An 18,525-nucleotide genomic window follows, 5' to 3' on the forward strand; every position below is an offset into this window, starting at 1 on the left:
AACTTGACAAATTTATTAAAGCAAGAAAAGCCAAGGGATATTAAAAATCCCACGTGGATGAGTTTCAAATTCACCCATTTGTGACCCCCGCTCTCATACAAACCTGCTGCACAAGGCCACAGGCAGCCAGGAAAAACTTTCAATTCCTTTACCACACCCCTCCCAGTGATAAACAATCCGCCAACGCAGCAGCAACGCTGTACTCACCCTGTTTCCAGTTACCAGGAAGGAAACACTTCCGAAAAACCTGGAACCTCGAGAGGAGGGGGAGCTTTTGGACACTAACATTTATAAACATGTACATGTTGTCGTGGCATATATTTTTTCTCATTTACTCCTCACAGCCCTGAAGGGTGGCAACACCCTCACTGTACAGTTAAAATGAGACCCGCAGCTCAGAAGGGTAAGTACCCTGCCTAAGATTTCCAAACAATCAAATGCAAATCAGGATTTAATGCCAATTTTCCCTCCCTCTCCTTCCACAATGAATGATCGGGGATTTCACGTGAACTTCTCTCTTCCAACAGACTCTACACAGAATCTGGGAAGTCCTCCTCACAGACTGTACCTTCAGTGACAGGCAGTCTATTGGATTTAGTGAAGAGGACAGACCAGCCTTTCTTATCTCACTGCTGCACATGGTGGGGAAGCTACCACTAAGAAACGACAGCGGGGCTTAAGTCATAGGACGAACTACACACGTTCGAGGTAGGGAGAGTATCTTGTACAGAAAACCGTACTAAGACACTGTGATACAGACTAAGGCTGAGTCTGTATGTCCAAACTGGGACTGAACTCTACTGTAATTTGTTCCCTCCCACCCATGAAAGTGATCAAAGTGAAACAGAGTTCATTGGTATAAAAAAATTCCAAGTATAAAACAGCTTGGAGAGCTACAGACACTAACCCATAATTTTCTTTGAGCTAGATATATAACATACCTGTTGAATTTTAAGTTTCAGCTAAAGTCAACTGACAGTTGAATCTTCTCCATCCAGTAATCAAACTAGTGCCAGACTCAACCGCTTGAGGACGCAAAGCTGATTGTCTTTAGTCCTTTGTCCCCTTGCTATTCAAAATGTGGTCTGTGAATAGCAGGCTAGGCCATCACTTAGGAGGTTGCTGAGTGTACAGAATCTCTCCTATGGAATCAGAATCTGCCTGATAACAAGATGCCCAGTGAAGCTCTGAGGAAAACCTGAAATGTAGCAGAAATGCAGACTCAAAGTACGTCCAGGGCTCCCTTCATTCCGAGTCACCCTTTGCATCGGTCCCATACAGACCCAGCCCCTTCCCATACTGTCTCGGGGACCTCTGGAATAACCCAGGCCCCCCGCCTCCCTCACACGTACCTGCCATCATCTCAGAGCCTGTTCCCTCCTCGTTTAAGATCTTCAAGAGACCACGTCTCTTCATCTCTTTATCTTCAGAGTCTGGCAACTCATTACTTGGCCCACAGCAGGCTTGGGATAAAGTTGCTCAACTCCCCTAACTCCAACACAAAAGAGCGCCGGGAAGAGTTGGGTAGGTCAACTAAGGTCACAGGCAGTCAGGGGCCAGGCCAGGGCCAGCCAACCTTCTGAACCAAGGAGGCACAAATGGGACTCACGTCTATGTTCCTTTTTTCTTTCTTTCCAAAACCCACTCACCCATTTTGGATATCTCAATTCTTGTCACATGTTCTGAGAACTGCTTTGCTTTCGCCTAAGCTCATTAAAACAGAAATTCCACCCACACTATACTTCAAAAGATACAAACATACACATTTAATTGAATACTTAATTTGACGATATGGATTTCACAGGAGCCAAAGCTGACAGCTGCTGAGGACCTGTTCACACCTGGCCAACTAAAATGATGTCCTGGTTGCAGCCCATGACACTCCTCTGCCATCACAGCATCTTTTCTCCTTGTTTTATACTCTTAAGAGATAGGGTAGGTTTGCTCTATTAACAACTCCAAGAATCATTTTCTTCAGTTGCAAAGGAGGCTTCTAAAATGAAAATCTGTTGTCACTAAGATCTTAGTGACAGAGCAAACCTCCCAATGGAGCTGAGTGACAACGACCAAAGCGTTCAGGCTGCTCCTGGGCCACCAAGGCCCACCTGGCCAGTCAAGGCCACCAGAGCACTCATGTTTCCTCCAGGCAGCCACTCCTGAGCCAGCTGGGTTGGGTCCCACTCGTCCTGGCTTGCACCAACACAAAGAAAACCTCATGAATATCAGCCCTGCCTTTTTTTAAGGAGAAAAGTAACAATTTTAAAAAGTGGGCTTTAAAAAAACCACAGATCATGTGGGAAGCACACCTTTCTCAACAGAGGAGAAAGTAGCTCACATTATGACAAAGAATCATACCACACACCTCAGACCGAAGGAGGAAATGCTTCATGACACTAATCAGGCAATGCTGAAATAAAACTGTTTGGTTTGAAGCTTTGAATAAGTTCCAAGTTTTTATATTTCACAATTTGTAGAGTCCACAGTCTGCTAAATAAAAGCAGTTGTAAGATTTCACAAACTATTATACAAATTAAACCTTATGAATTTAATTTCATAAAAATTTAGGTGCACATATTCTTACCGGCTAACCTAAAAATGCAGTTTTTATCTATGGTCTAAAATACTTTAATCTTAATACTTTAAAAGGCTTAGTTCCAGCCCTGAAAATAATCCCATCACTTTTTTGGTTTGTTTTTTACATGTTTTACAACAAAAAGGTTGTGCTCCTAGTCAAAAAGATCCACAGACTAATTCAGCATGTAAAAAATAATTTTATAAAACATCCAAGACAACCTTTCAAATCCACTTTTATTTTCCTTTTTCCTCCTCACATACAGAGCTTCTCCACACACTGCATTTCTTGCAGCTGTAAAGTCATTTGACGTTGGTCAGGTACCATTATATCCCCTAAAATTTTGCTGGCATCAAAATATGACAGTTAACCAGTGTTAAATCTATAAAATATTTACATAGCACAGCACATTAAGCTTTAGACACTTGGCAATTAAACCACATAAAAATTGGCCAAGACCCCCATCCTACATGTTCAGAATCAGGTGTTCACAGTCCCTATCTGGTGACTGTACATCGTTCAAAACGCAGCAGAGGCAACAGGCAGTTACTTTGAAGGATACTGAACGCTATGATCTGGAAGCACATTAGGATGTTACCCCAGTGTCATGTACCACTCCACCTTTCTCCAAGGCGGTCCCATAATTCTGGAATGGCAGGTCCAGCTGATACAAAATGAAGACAGACAACACAACGTTTACTCTGTGGAGATATCTTAACTCCTACTATGGACGCATGGTGATTTTGAATACAACTCGTCCTAAAAACTTGTCACGATCATCCTGGTTTTTTAGGTTGGGTGATCCATCAATCTTGCACTCAACTGTGACTTCGTTTATGTCATTTCTATTACCAAAGATGAGCTGGACGGCAACTAATGGCTGTAGATAGCTCCCCTGGCAAATAAACGAAAATACATTAATTCAAATTCTGCAATAACTTTACACTTTATCAGGAGTTTGTTTATTCTGTAAAATTTAAAAAAACAAGATTTTAATAATTAGATCTATGATTTTTATAATAATATATATAATATATATTATATATATATATAATATACATTTTAATAATTAGATCTATGATTTCTACCTTTTTTCTCCCCCTTAGCTGGATATTCATTTATTTTCACTTAAATTTTTATTGATAAAAGTGTTTATGACTATGAATTTTCCTCTAAGCACTGCTTTAAATATATTCCATAGGTTGTGATTATGTTGTGCTTCATTATTTTTTTAGATATTCTATAATCTTGGTTTGAGTTTCCCCCTTTCCCCAAGAGTTGATTAGAGTTCCCACCTCCTCCCTCTTTTGGAAGGGCCATTTTATTTCAATAATTTCTAGTTTTCCTGCATTGTGATCAGAAAGTATTGTTGTAATATATTTCTATTTTATGAAACTTGAGCATGCATTTTTTATGATAAAGTTTTGTGACTGTTCTGGGTGTTTGAGAAGGATATGTATTGTATCTATATATCAGTATGTTTGATAAACATGCAGAAGATCTACCTCACTGATTATGTTACTTAGGTTTCTAACATCCTTACTTATGGTTGCTGTGTGACTTGGTACAAATATACTCATAATTGTTTTGCCATCACTGTGGTTTCTAAATACAATTCTTCACTAAAAGGAACTAGGGGCTGATTCCAGGGCTGAGGCAGGGAAAAGTACAAGAAGAACCTGGAACATCTTGTATAGGAATCAAGGGAACATGTCTAAAGGACACAGGAGCCAGAGCCAGCCTGAAGGTCTCCCACCAGCCAAATCTGTGACAACATTAGCACCAAAATAAATGATTATAACATATAACCCCTGAATTACATAAGAATCCATGAGAATATACTGATATAAATAAATAAACAGTGGAGAAGGAAAAGCTCTTCCTTAGAGTGGAATGCCAACTAGTAAGGAAAAAGAAAAGATGAAACTAGAAAAAACATTTGAGAACAATTCTATTAGTAACTGATTGTGGAAAGAATTGACAAATGCTAAAGTTATAGGAGAAATAATTTTATAAACTCTCCAAGTATTCTCCCCACATGATACTTATTGATTACAAAGAAAAAAAAAAGCACAACTTTACATTAGGGAAACCTGGCTGACACCACCTTAACAAGGTTAACATCACCATTAATGGGACTCAACACCACGTCCCTCCTGATACGCTATTCTGAAAAGGACATAACATTTCTTCTGAGGCATTCCTGCCGCAAATGTACAACCTACATTTAAAGATGAAAAACATGAGATAAACTTAAACTGAGGAACATAAACCAACAAAGTAAGCCCCAAAAGGCCTGTACTCATTTTTGATGAGCTCAAGGGCATGAACAGACAGATGGAGGAACTGTTCCAGGTTATAGGTGACTAACAGTGCAACATCCTAGACCAGGAAAAAACCTTTTTTTTTTTTTGCAATAAAGGACATTATTGGAACAACTGGTGACATTTCAACAAGATCTGTAGATTAGATAACAGTACAGTATCAATGCTAATGGTTATATATGATAACGTCCTTAGTTTTAGGAAATTTAGTGTAAAGAGGCACCATGTTTATCACTGAGTGCCAATGATGGTTCAGGGGAAAAAAATTATACATACATATACATATACATATATATATATATATATATATATATAGAGAGAGAGAGAGAGAGAGAGAGAGAGAGAGAGAGAGAGACTGATAAGACAAATGGGAAATCTGTGTAAAGGGTCTACAGGAACCCTTTGTACTATTCTAACCACTTTATGTTTAAAATCATTTCAAAATAAAAAGTTTACTAGTATACATACAAAATGCTATTTATATACATATACTTAAAGAAAAACTATGGAAGAAATTATACTACAATAATAGTCATCTCCGGGTAATGACTTCTTTACTACTTCTCCATATTCTTTAAATAAGCGCACCCTAAGAAATGAAAGAGAAAACTGTATTTTGAAAATAATCATCCTTTAACTTAGCTGCTTCGGTTTTGTTTGTAGTTAAGATGTGGAGTTTCCATTTGCCATCACCATTTGTATTTAAAAACCAGAAAAGATGATGCACACGTTACACAGGGCATACGTCTACCTAATCTAGACAACTGGCATTTTAATACAGACTACCAAGTTTCCAGGAGTCACTACCACTTAAGAACTTCTAAATACTTACATGCAGTTTTTTCCCATAATATGGAAAATATTTTAAATCTATCATTCCATTGGAAGGATAAGTTGATAGCACTGCTGTGTTTTCACCCTAAAGTTGGAAACAAAACAAACCCTTTTTAGGTCACAAAAAATAGTTTTTAAAAATGTATCTTTATTAAAGCAGTATCAATTATGGACAGTATGAAGAAACTACAATGTTGCTCCAACTGCATTCACTACAAGTGTATTTTTGAAAAGAGACTTACTTATGTTGATTTAAACCCTCTGACACAAACCATCCTGATTTCCTGATTTATATACTTTTCCATGACAGTCCCATTAACTTACAGCCAGATCTACTCATGCAACGTCTGTAAAATCTTATCTGCCTTCCAACTACCAAATGCCAGTTCTCCAGCCACTGACAGCAGGAATGCACAAGTAGGTCTGGGACCAATGAATCCTAAAATGAATACAATATTGTGCTCCCAGACTGGAAAGCAATAGATGCCACACCTAGAAGTTACCACTCAGGCTGGGAGGCAGTAGGTCCAAAAGTTTCACATGATTAACAAACGTGATAACTGTAACCAGAGGTGGAAACTATGAGCAGCTGACAAACTCTTAGGGAAAATTTAAAGTACTCCAAGGAATACCCTTCTAACCAATTTAAATACCACATTTCCCTTGAATAATTTTTACAAGCACATGTAAATCAGAAGTATTATATGTCTACTGCAATTATATTCCATGTATTAAAAAAACGGATACAGGGACTTCCCTGGCGGTCCAGTGGTTAAGACTGCGCTTCCACTGCAGGGGGCACGGGTTCCATCCCTGGTCAGGGAACTAAGATCTGGGATGCTGCTAGGCACAGCCAAAGAATAAATTTAAACAAACAAGCAAACAAAAAAACTGATACAACAAAAAAGAAACAGACTCTCAGATATAGAAAACAAATTAGTAGTTACCTTTGGGGAGAGGGAAGGGGAGAGGGGCAATATAGGGGTAGGGGATTAAGAGGTACAAACTACCATGTATAAAATAAATAAGCTGGGTTTCCCTGGTGGCACAGTGGTTGGGAATCCGCCTGCCAAAGTAGGGGACACGGGTTCGAGCCCTGGTCCAGGAAGATCCCACATGCTGTGGAGCAACTAAGTCTGTGTGTCACAACTACTGAGCCTGCGCTCTAGAGCCCGCGAGCCACAACTACTGAAGCCTGCGCGCCTAGAGCCCATGCTCCGCAACAAGAGAAGCTACTGCAATGAGAAACTTGCTCACTGCAACAAAGAGTAGCCCCCATTCACCGCAACCAGAGAAAGCCCGCACGCAGCAAAAAAACCCAACGCAGCCAGAAACAGTAAATAAATAAAATAAATTTATAAAAAAATAAAAATAAAAAATAAATAGGCTACAAGGATAAATTGTACAGCACAGCGAATATAGCCAATATTTTATAATAACTATACATGGAGTATAATATTTAACAATTGTGAAGCACTGAAACCTGAAGCACACCTGAAACCTATGTAATATTATAAATCAACCATACCTCAAAAAAAACTGATATACATGATAATGATACAAATCTAGTATTCTTCTTGAAAAATAAGCAATTTATGAAAATTCTCATGTAACACATTCTGAATAGACCCAATATTAATGACCATAACTTTTACACATACTGAGTAGATGACAGACAACAATGATTAAAATCAGTGGCAACTTCACAAGGCACTAATTAAAATAAAACATTACTAAATGTCTGCATTCTAGATTTGAATAAACGAACTTCTACTTTTGTAAGCATACATGAAACACCACAGCAAAACTAAGAATCTCCTCTAAGGGAAGCCGTACTCTCTGCTTACTTCACTTAACCACCATGAAGTAGCAGATGTGCATGGGGTGAGAGAAACACATGGACGGAGCAACTAAGCCCACGTGCCACAAGTACGGCACGCCTCTATAGAGCCCGTGCTCCGCAACAAGAAGCCGCCACAATGAGAAGCCTGTGCACCACAAGGAAGAGCAGCGCCCGCTAGAACGAAGACCCAATGCAGCCAAAAATAAATAAATAAATAATTTTTAAAAAGAACAGGAAATAAGAAGGCTAAGGGAAACTGAAGAAGCCATTCTTCAATCACTATTCAAACAGCACCCTGCATTTGTACTCCTTAATTAAAAAAAAGTTAAGTCTAAAAAGAATCTAAAAAGGAGTGGATATATGTCTGCATAACTGATTCACTTTGCTGTACACCTGAAACTAACACAACATTGTAAATCAGCTATACTCCAATAAAAGTGAAAAATAAAAACAATACATGCTAAAAAAGTCTAAAATAACATTTTATATAGGAGAAAAAAAGTCACTTTGATATAAGTACTTCTGTACATTACTTTTAACCTATTTTTCCTTAATAATTCATAGAAACACAGAGATGTTCCCCCAAATGTAAAAGGTTTTCTTTAATTAATTAATTAATTATTTTTATTTATTTTTGGCTGTGTTGGGTCTTCGTTGCTGCGCGCGGCCTTTCTCTAGTTGTGGCGAGCTGGGGCTACTCTTCATTGCGGTGCACAGGCTTCTCATTGCGGTGGCTTCTTGTTGCAGAGCACGGGCAGCACTCGGGCTCGGTAGTTGCGGCATGTACGGGCAGGCTTCAGTAGCTGTGGCGCACGGGCTTAGCTGCTCCGCGGCAAGTGGGATCTTCCCGGACCAGGGATTGAACCCATGTCCCCAGTGCTGGCAGGTGGATTCTTAACGACTGTGCCACCAGGGAAGTCCTGGGTTACAGTTTATCGAGCACTTCAGTGTGCATTTTCAGCCAGATACCACACTCAGTTTATATTTACCTCATTTAGGCCTAAAACCCTTAAGTGTGTAGGATCAGTTATAGAGAGGGGAACGGAGGCTCCGAGTTATGGTCACATGCTCAATTAATTGTTCTATGGGTTTGTGCCTAAGCCATCTCGTTGGCAGACTTCTACTTAAAATTAACATTTAGAAATTGTCAAATAATAAAATGCATATCTGAACAATGATGAGATACTTTATGGTGAAGCTACATGTCATGGTTTTCTAAGTATACTAATGGCATCATATTGGAAACCATGAGCAACTAAGTCCAAGAGTCTATTAGCAGTCACTAAGTTCCACTGAAAACAAAATAAAGGTTTAAAACTAATGTATTTTGGTTCCTCTGTATAGTCATCACCTGTAAATAACTTGAAGAACACACACCAAATGTTCTAAGCAGTGATTGACTCTGGGAAGCATTTACCAAATGTTTTCCTTCTGCATTTTTCTAAATTTTCTTAAATGAACACGATTCATTTTTGTAAGAAAATTTAAAAAAACGCTAATGACATAAATATGAATATTATATCGTTTGCAGGAACCATCCTTTAAAATTAAAGGCCACCTCTAAAAGCATGTTCTGTCATCAATGTTTTAGTGTTTCCAGGACTCTCAACTGGTATGAAAGCAATTAAGGGACTGCCCCAGTGGCACAGTGGATAAGACTCCATGCTCCTGATGCAGGGCGCCGGGGTTTGATTTCTGGTCAGGGAACTAGATCCCACACGCGTGCCTCAACTAAGAGTTCGCGTGCCACAACTAAGGAGCCCATGTACTGCAACTAAGGGGCCGGCAAGCTGCAACTAAGGAGCCCACCTGCTGCAAGTAAGACCAGGCCGAACCAAATAAATAAATAAATAAACAAAAACAAGGCAAAAAAATCCTTAAAAATAAATAAATAAAAGGAGATCAAAGTTAAGAATACAAGACAAAATAAAAGACAAATGTATTATATAAAAAGTAAGTCAACTGAAGAATTTACACTAAGAACACTTGATTGCAGACAAATCTAATGGAAAACAGCAATATGGTGATATGCAGTAAATGTTGCCATCTGTTCACAGAGCCACACCTCGCAAATTTATGGATTCCACCTGATTACTCCTTTGTGACTAGCCTACGAGTAAAATGCAGTTTTACAAAGATTTCTTCCAATTTTGTGTTTTTTCTAAAAACAAAAATATTCCACAACTAAATAAACAAAACAAAAACCCCATCTATTATTTTGATTATTTTATGTACTTTCCACACAACTCTTCAAAGCAAAAGGGACAGCAAATTGAAATCTGAGTCATTAGACCAGATGTTCCCCCAACTATTCTAGAAGCAAAAGATACATAACAGATAACAAGGAGAAAAATCCACTTATAATCCTAAGTGAAGAGTTAACATGGAGTAGTTTATACTGGCCAAAGGCTTACAGAAGTGAAACCTTAGGAAAAGACTGGAAGGCTTTTGCCCTTCTGGGGGGGTGGGGGGGTGGGGGGGTGGTGTGTGTGTGTGTGTGTGTGTGTGTGTGTGTGTGTGTGTGTGTGTGTGTGTTTTCCTTTCTTGATGGTGTTGGCTCCACAGACCCACCGATCCAAGTATATCTACATTGTCTGCTCACATGCAGAGGCAAAAGTTCCTGCATAAAATCAGCACTTCCACCTGGCTGAAGGCTCACACCCAGCCTCGGGAACCTTCTACTGGAAAGAATTGCAAGCAAGGGGGATCACAGAGTTATACACAATACACTTCTTAAATCTGTCTTGTAGGTGTAATGTTTTCTCCTGTTTTGAGATGACAGTAGAAGCTCACTAGATTTTTAGAAGGATTTGTATACCAAGAAAAACTCAGCTTAGATGCAGCGTCTGGCTTTAAGTGAGATTCTAAATTTTTTTTTTTTTTGCGGTACGCGGGCCTCTCACTGCTGTGGCCTCTCCCGTTGCGGAGCACAGGCTCCGGATGCACAGGCTCAGCGGCCATAGCTCACGGACCCAGCCACTCCGCAGCATGCGGGATCTTCCCGGACCGGGGCACGAACCCGTGTCCCCTGCATCGGCAGGCGGACTCTCAACCACTGCGCCACCAGGGAAGCCCAAGATTCTGATTTTTTATCCAAGTTTCCTGCTGAGCTGACAATGGCATAAGGAGATACAGTGAGTTGCCTATGGTCACGCATGCATACTTCAACCCAGATGAGAAAACCACAAACTTCCCAGCTTTTCATTCTATTCTAAATCATGAATAAATACTCAAAATAAATCAATAAGGATATTCTAAAGCAGAAGTTCTCAGAGTGTGGGTCCCAGACTAGCAGCATCACCATCACCTGGAAACTTTAGTTAAAAACGCAAATTTGGGGGCTTCCCTGGTGGCGCAGTGGTTAAGAATCTGCCTGCCAATGCAGGGGACACGGGTTCGAGTCCTGGTCTGGGAGGATCCCACATGCCGCGGAGCAACTAGGCCCGTGAGCTATAACTACTGAGCCTGCATGTTTGGAGCCTGTGCTCCGCAACAAGAGAGGCCGCGATAGTGAGAGGCCCCGCACACCGCAATGAAGAGTGGCCCCCGCTCGCCGCAACTAGAGAAAGCTCTCGCACAGAAACGAAGACCCAACACAGCTAAAAATAAATAAATAAACATATTTTTTTAAAAAAAACACGCAAATTTTGCAGCCTCACCCCAGACCTACTCAGTCAGAAACTGCAGAACTGGGACCTAAGAAACCCTCCAAGTGACTCTGATGCGTGATCAGATTTGAGAACCACCAAGCAAGAAGTTTCTGCCCAAATAAGAAATCCATTCATCGTTAAAAGGGATCACAGTTTTCTTTGGCAAACAACTTTAGAAGTGATTTCAATGTAACATTTCAAGTAAGATACTTCTGACATATTAACTGGAGCTGGAATGCTAATATTTTACACAATGATAAAATTAAATTTAGAACTTAACAGTTTCTCCTGAGAACTCTTACCCATGATTTACATATTTGTCTTAGTTGAACTTTGCAGCATGGAGAGAAAACAAAAGAAATTATGAAAGGAAAACAGCACAGTGCTCTGGAAAAAATAAAGTAGGGATGAGAGAGCAAAATAATGCCTCTACCTTAAGGAAAATGTACCAAGTTTCATTAAATCTCAGATGCCACTTATGTACTATTAAGAAAGAAAAAAATCTAATACACTATTAAGACACTATCAGTTATAAGGCCAATTCCAAGTTTGGTGTTATCAAGCTAGAAAAAAGAAAATGAATCTTAAAATCAGTGAAATATGGTATATGTAAATATAAAGGCAAAGTATGTGAAATCAAATGCACATGGAAAATAAGTCTTTTTGAATTATCATTAGCAAACAAAGAAGGGCTACCCCCAAAGGTTGGTGGAGTTTTATTCTTCTAAGAATGGCACTACAATGGACTTTAAAAATGTGACAGGGAAGAAAAAAATGACTAAATTCATTAGACTTCTAAAGTATTTTTAAGATACACTAAAGCTTTAACTGAAATTGGGTTATTTTCTGAATACTAACCTTCAAAATACATTCTATCCTTGGTTCTCCTTGAGGCTTTAATCCAATTATCTAAGGTAAAGAAACATTAATTAATTGAAACATCACAACTGTATACTACAGAACCTCTTCCTTCATTGCTGGGGACACAGGGGTGGGAGGGTCGAGATGAACACTAACACTGCATTAAAACGCTGTTACCTCTGCCTTTTACTTTAATTTTATTTTAGAGGATTAGAACAGACTTTTCAATATAATAATCTTACCAATTATCTATCTTATTACAGTACTGGGGCAATTTAGAAAATAAATCAGTTATCAAAGAATTGACCAAAACAGAGCATTGCACTTTGCTACCCTAAAACAAGAAAAAGAAACCTTTACATTTCATTATTTATATGAACACATCATTAATGCAAATAAGAATGGCAAAGGCATAATATAATAACTGTTCTTCATGAAACTATATTAGGTCACAACCCTACCATGTTTCCATAAGGCTTCCACAGCACCCTGCTGTATTTCACATCTATCTGTTCTACAAAACACATACACTTAATGAATCCCATGAATCCCATTTTGAGGACTCTCACAGCACCATTCAGTTCTATGTAATGAGGCTTTCATTTATGTGGTTGATATAACTAACTCTGTATGAATGATAACAGATATTTACCCATATATTTTGTGAGAGGATTTTTTGGCCTTTTGAATTATATGCATTTTAATTTATATTTTATAATTTTATAATTTATATACACTTTAATGTGAATGCCTGTAAAATGTAAGTACTCCTCCTGAAAGACAAGTATTGTTGCAACCAAAATAGTAATTTCAAGAGCAATAACTATCCGTGCCCTCGCAATGATTTTGGAACAAACTATACTTGGATTACATGCCCTGCTACACCCTTATGCAACATCTCACTGCTGATCCCCGTGTGCCTGATGATGCCTTCCTGTCGTGCCTGCAAAGTTCTGCCCTATCAGCAAGTATAATCTCATATCCTCATCATTCAGAGGACATACTGACAAAGAAAATAAACTCAGAAGGTTGGTCCTGTGGGAGAAGGAACTGGAATTTCTTCTCTTGGCTTTGTATTGGGAACAGATTTTCCATCAATCTAGGTGTTGTGAAGATACTCCTAGGAGACAGGGATTACAAAAGGCATCCCTGTTGGAGAGAATGGATTTAATTATCTTACAAGCTAGATCACCTGGTTTCACATTACAGATGGCCCTCCCTCGGGGGGGGGGGGGGGGGGGGTTCCACATCTGCGGATTCAACCAATCGCAGATCAAAAACATTTGGGGAAAAAAATTCCAGAAAGTTCCAAAAAGCAAAATTCGAATTTGCTGTGTACTGACAACTTATTACACAGCACTTACACTGAATTAGGTATAAGTACTCTAGAGATGCTTTTGAGTACACGGGAGGATGTGCGCAGGTTATATGCAAATACTACGCCATTTTACATAAGGGACTTGAGCAGCCCGAGATTTTGGTGTCCTCAGGGGTCCTAGAATCAATTCCCCACAGATACCGGGGAATAAACTATCTGGATTTCTTGTGTACATTGTGAAAACTCATCTCTACTTTATTTAACAGTATGTGGTATGTATGAGCGCCCTAGCATTTCTGAGTAGGGTCCCTTTGAAACAGTTGTTCAGATTGCTCCCACTTCCTGGCCTCCCCATCTTGCCTTCAGTTTCACCTCCACCTTATTAACCTTAGTTCTTAAGTGTTGCTAAAACATCCCATTAAATGTTTATTGAGCGCCTACTATGTGCCAGGCAATGTTTCAGAATGATTTCCAAAGTGCTATGGGATAATCAGAAACTGTTGCTGTCCATGGGGACAGGGGAAGGAGAGGCTGGAGGGAAGCCAGTCTGGGCGCTTAAGGGTCTAGCGGGCTCTCCCTACAGGGAAACTCCTTATTTAGCAGTGCCAACTTCAGAAAACTCAAGTTTTGGTTTTATTAGGGATGGTAACTTTAGTGATATGTAAACTCAAGACCTTGAGAGGCCTGCACCTGTTTAGGAAATTGCCTTTTCTCTGCGTACATGACCAGGAATGACCTCACTCTTCAAGGGAGACCATACAGGCCTCAACAGGTTAACTGTATCAGAACACAACTCTGCAGTACCGTTTATAGAGCAGCAAGGCACAGGGTTTGGAGATCACTTCATTATGCAAGGAAAGCATCTTCCTTTTGCACAATGACTCCACAACATTGTTACTTAGACGTAGAGAACATTAGCTTCTTGGTTTGCTAATAGCTATACAATTCAGGCACTTTCTCTGGACAACATGGCAAAATGCTGCTGGGTTCATTTTAATGCAAACTTATCTCTATTTCTACTATTTAATTACACAGACATATATTATAAAGCTATGCTTTGCTACTAAATATTCAGAAAAAGTTAAATAAGCCAAAACTTTATAAGTTTGCCGTGGGATTTTAAATGACATTGCCACACAGGATGCAAAGGTGAGCACAGCACATTACCACAACTATGCTGTGGGCATGATCCCCAGAATACCTGATCCCTGAAGCTCTGACCTACGCTTAAGTGCGTATAGCTAGTTCCAAAAGAGAACAACTGAAGTTGTGTTACTCCCTAGTTTATGACTAATTTATGAACCAATTGTTTTTTCTATATTAATTTTCCAAAGGTCAATATCACTGTTAGCTTTTTACACAAGCTACCACCAAGTGAGAGAGCGCTGAATAAATAGTTGCCAGCTTCTTAATAGAAGAGATTTGGAAAAAGCAACAGCAGCAATAAATTATGTACATACTCTGTTCATTTTCACAAGAACACAAGGGCTTCCTGTGGAGTAGCCAAACTCGGGATCACTCACACCACTGCACGCTTCAAGTAAGACAAGAGGAAACTGACATGAAGTATATTCTGGACCCTTCTGCTCACGAAACACTCCACTGGGACAATCTGTGAGATTCTTCTGTTCTTCTAAGCCATATGCTAAAAAGGAAACAGCCGAAAAAGACCTTAAACACAACCAGAAATATATCATCCTTTGGACAACATTCTTCAAAGACAAAAACAGCAATGCCATTTACTGGAAAATTTTAGAGAAAGAATGTTAAGTCTGTTCCTTTAAAGTCTAACTGCTATCTAGCGCTTTGCAGTTTATTTCAATACAAACTGGGTGACAGATCTCTTTTGTCACCATTAGGTGGCACCAGCCATGGCTACAGCATTACCTGAACGCCTTCGATGCTCTTGGCCCAAAAGATACAATGGTGAGGGCATAAAATGCATTACCTCTGCCCTTATGGAGGTAATTTACAGTGTAGTGGGTAAGACAGGTGTTGAGAATAAAATCATAAATGAAGGGCCTAAAGAAAGGGGGTACATGTGAGTTAATGTTAGCTTACAAAAGGGTGTTTTCAGCAGAGATGGAGGTAACAAGATAGATCAAAAGGGGATGAAGGAGTAAAATGGTTACAACTTGGGGATAGGAAGGAAGGAGGGGGAGAGAATTCAATGATTTTTCGAATGTTTGCTGTGCACTTGACACAGTGTTAGACAAAAGGGGCACAACGGGGAGCCAGTCTGCTGTGGACCCTGCCCTCAACGAGCTTAGGCTGTTGCAAGGCACTCGCTAATAAACATGGTGCCACAATGCCTCAGTAAGAACTGTTGGTGTGTGGGTATAACTGGTACCAGAAAAAGGCCAACCTAAGATGAATTCAACCAAAAACAGGAACCAAAATTTCAAAGTACTCACATTTACTTATTTAACTTTATTTATTTATTTAAATTTATTTAAACTTGTTCGTTTGCTTGCTTGCCATGCCGCGAGGCTTGTGGGATCTTAGTTCCCGGGCCAGGGATTGAACCCAGGCACCGGCAGGGAAAGTGCTGAATCACTGGACCACCAGGGAAGTCCCAAAGTAAACACATTTAAAAAGGAAGTATGGATCTTTCCCTTAAAAACAAAAAAAAGTCAAAAATTTTGGTTTCAACATTTATTTATCAAAAATTAGGATATCATGGGAACTATGTACCCATTAAATAGCCAAGAATGACTCAGGTATCGGGGAGGGGGGATAGGAGTAAACTTTTACAACAAAACAGTACCATTGACATTCGTCACTCCTTTTTGACTTTCGTGGCACAATCATGAATGTCATTTGGCAGAAAATATTCAAGGCCTACATCAGTTTCCTCCAAGGGCTTCTCCTGCATATACTCTGTTGGTACAGTTTATCAGGGACCATTTTTGTACGATGCCAACTTCCACTTCTACACAAAACCGCTCTAAGTCAAGGAGTTGGATGATGAATGGTCAGAATATGAAGACCCCTGCCCAGCGCACAATGGGAACAGAGAAAGGTCACGGTTCCCAGAGAGAGCACAGAACCCCACATTCCCGAGGAAAGCCTAAAGTAAGACAGAAAAAGGTGTAGGTAAACAGGGGGGGAAAGACCTGCAAGAGATACTTTGAACAATATAAGATTTTAAATTCTAATTAGTATTCAAGGGGGGCAAAAAAAAAAAAAAAAAAAACCCAGAGCAGATAATGTATCTTTTAGCAAGAGACTGTACCTTTTAAACACTAGAAAGGCATTCCTAAGAGCAACCATGACAATTCAAAGTTTAAAAAAAGGGAGGGGGAAGGGCGTGCTGAACACTGAAGGTCTAAAAGTAAATCCCCAGTATAATAAAGCAAAAGTGGAAAATGAGAGAAAAACAAGAGATCCAAAACCCAACAACTAACAGAACAGCTCTCAAAAGAGAACCAGAAAACTGAGGTGAGGAAATTTTCAAGTAATAGTAGTTTCCTCAACTGGAGAATCTAACTCTTCATCCTGAAAGACCCCATCAAGTTTCCAGCAAAGTGATATTTTAGAGACTCACACCAACACTTGGAAATTTTAGAACCCTAAGGAAATACGTTTAAAAACAAAAAACAAAAAATCAACACTGTTGGGCAGAAAAAGGAAAATATAAAGGAACTACAATTCTATACACAGCTAAATTATGAACAATAAAAGCAGAATTAAGTCATTTTCAGAAATGAAAGGACTAAAAACCTACATTCCATGTATCTTAAAAATTTTTTTTTAATTTAAATACAAATTGAGATATAATTCACATATAACATTATATTAGTTTCAGGTGTACAACACAATGAATGCTTGAATATTTGTACACACTGTGAAATGATCACCACGATAAGTCTAGTTAACATCTTGACCCTATGTATAGTTACAAATTTTTTTCCTGTGATGAGGACTTTTAAGATCTACTCTCTTAGGAACTTCCCAATACGCAATACAGCAGTGTTAACTATCATCACCATGCTCTACATTACATCCCCAGGGCTTATTTATTTCTAACCGGAAGTGTGTACCTTTTGACCTTCCTTCACCACTTCAGCCCTGCTGCCTCTGGCAACAACCAATCTATCTGTTCTTCTCTGCATCTATGAGCTTGGTTTTCTTATTTGTTTTGTTTCTTAGATTCCACATACAGGTGAGATCATTTGGTATTTGTCTTTGTTTATTTCACTTAGCATCATGCCCTTAAGGTCCATCCATGTTGCTGCAAATAGTAAGATTTCACTCTTTTTTTATGGCTAAATAGTATAGTGGTATATATACAATGGAAGAGTATTCATGTATCTTTTCTTACAAAGTTATTTGAGAATATACTCCATCAAAACTAGGGAATAAATAAAGAAAAAGAAGGCAGGAGCGGAGAAACAGTGAATCCAATCCGAAAGGGATCAAACCAACTCCCCAAATGACAGCTGGGTAGTAGAAGCCCTAAACAGAAACCAGCACAGACTACAGCAGAGCGGAGGACGCTAGGGAGGAGGAGTTCTCCAGAGAAAAGGAACATAAGAGAACATCTCAAACGACGACAGTATACAAATAAGGGAGTTAGACGAGAGTCCCTACAGACGGTAGAATACGACGTAAAGACAAGTATAAGAAGACAACCAATAATGAAAATAAAATAGTAATTCAATTACTTTTGAATTGAGATTAGGGGAAGGTCTGAGGCATGTGAGCTAAATCCTCATCTAACATGGCAGGAAGTAAAGACAATGTATAAAAGTGATAAATCAAGAGCCAGCAGATTGTATTTAAAGATACAGAAGAAAAATCCCGTAAGAAAAAGTTCAAAAGCATGAAGTTATTTCCTGTTGAAAATGTATCCAGAATCAGACGATTTCTCACAGCCTCACTGATCCCGACCTTGCCAAGCCACTCTCTCCACTCATCTAGGTGACTGCAATGGCCTCCTAACCAGCTTCCCTGGTTCCCCTCTACAGTCTAGTCTCAAAAAACAGCCTGACTGATCCTTTAAAAATCTGAGTGAGATGATGTTATTCTCTGCTTAAGAACCTCCATCTTGGTCACTGTGAAAGTCAAAGAACTGAACAACAGCCTCTAAGGCCTACACAATCTGGTCCTCCTTTAACTCC

General features: G+C 39.3%; 1 protein-coding gene across 1 annotated transcript in view; it reads right to left on the reverse strand.

Annotated features, from left to right (window-relative positions):
• Positions 1-2,790: 2,790 nt before the first annotated feature.
• The window catches only part of ATP1B3 (ATPase Na+/K+ transporting subunit beta 3), a 42,482-nt gene continuing 26,747 nt past the window's right edge, over positions 2,791-18,525 (reverse strand). Inside the window, exons 4-7 of the mRNA XM_059064954.2 lie at positions 14,863-15,047; positions 12,082-12,132; positions 5,729-5,815; positions 2,791-3,467 (exon numbers count right to left, since the gene is read on the reverse strand). Of these exons, the coding sequence (XP_058920937.1) occupies positions 3,297-3,467; positions 5,729-5,815; positions 12,082-12,132; positions 14,863-15,047 (494 nt within the window). The 3' untranslated portion in view covers positions 2,791-3,296. The remainder of the gene's footprint in view (positions 3,468-5,728; positions 5,816-12,081; positions 12,133-14,862; positions 15,048-18,525) is intronic.

This window comes from Kogia breviceps, chromosome 5 (genome assembly GCF_026419965.1).
Source record: "Kogia breviceps isolate mKogBre1 chromosome 5, mKogBre1 haplotype 1, whole genome shotgun sequence".
NCBI classification, from domain to species: Eukaryota; Metazoa; Chordata; class Mammalia; order Artiodactyla; family Physeteridae; genus Kogia; species Kogia breviceps.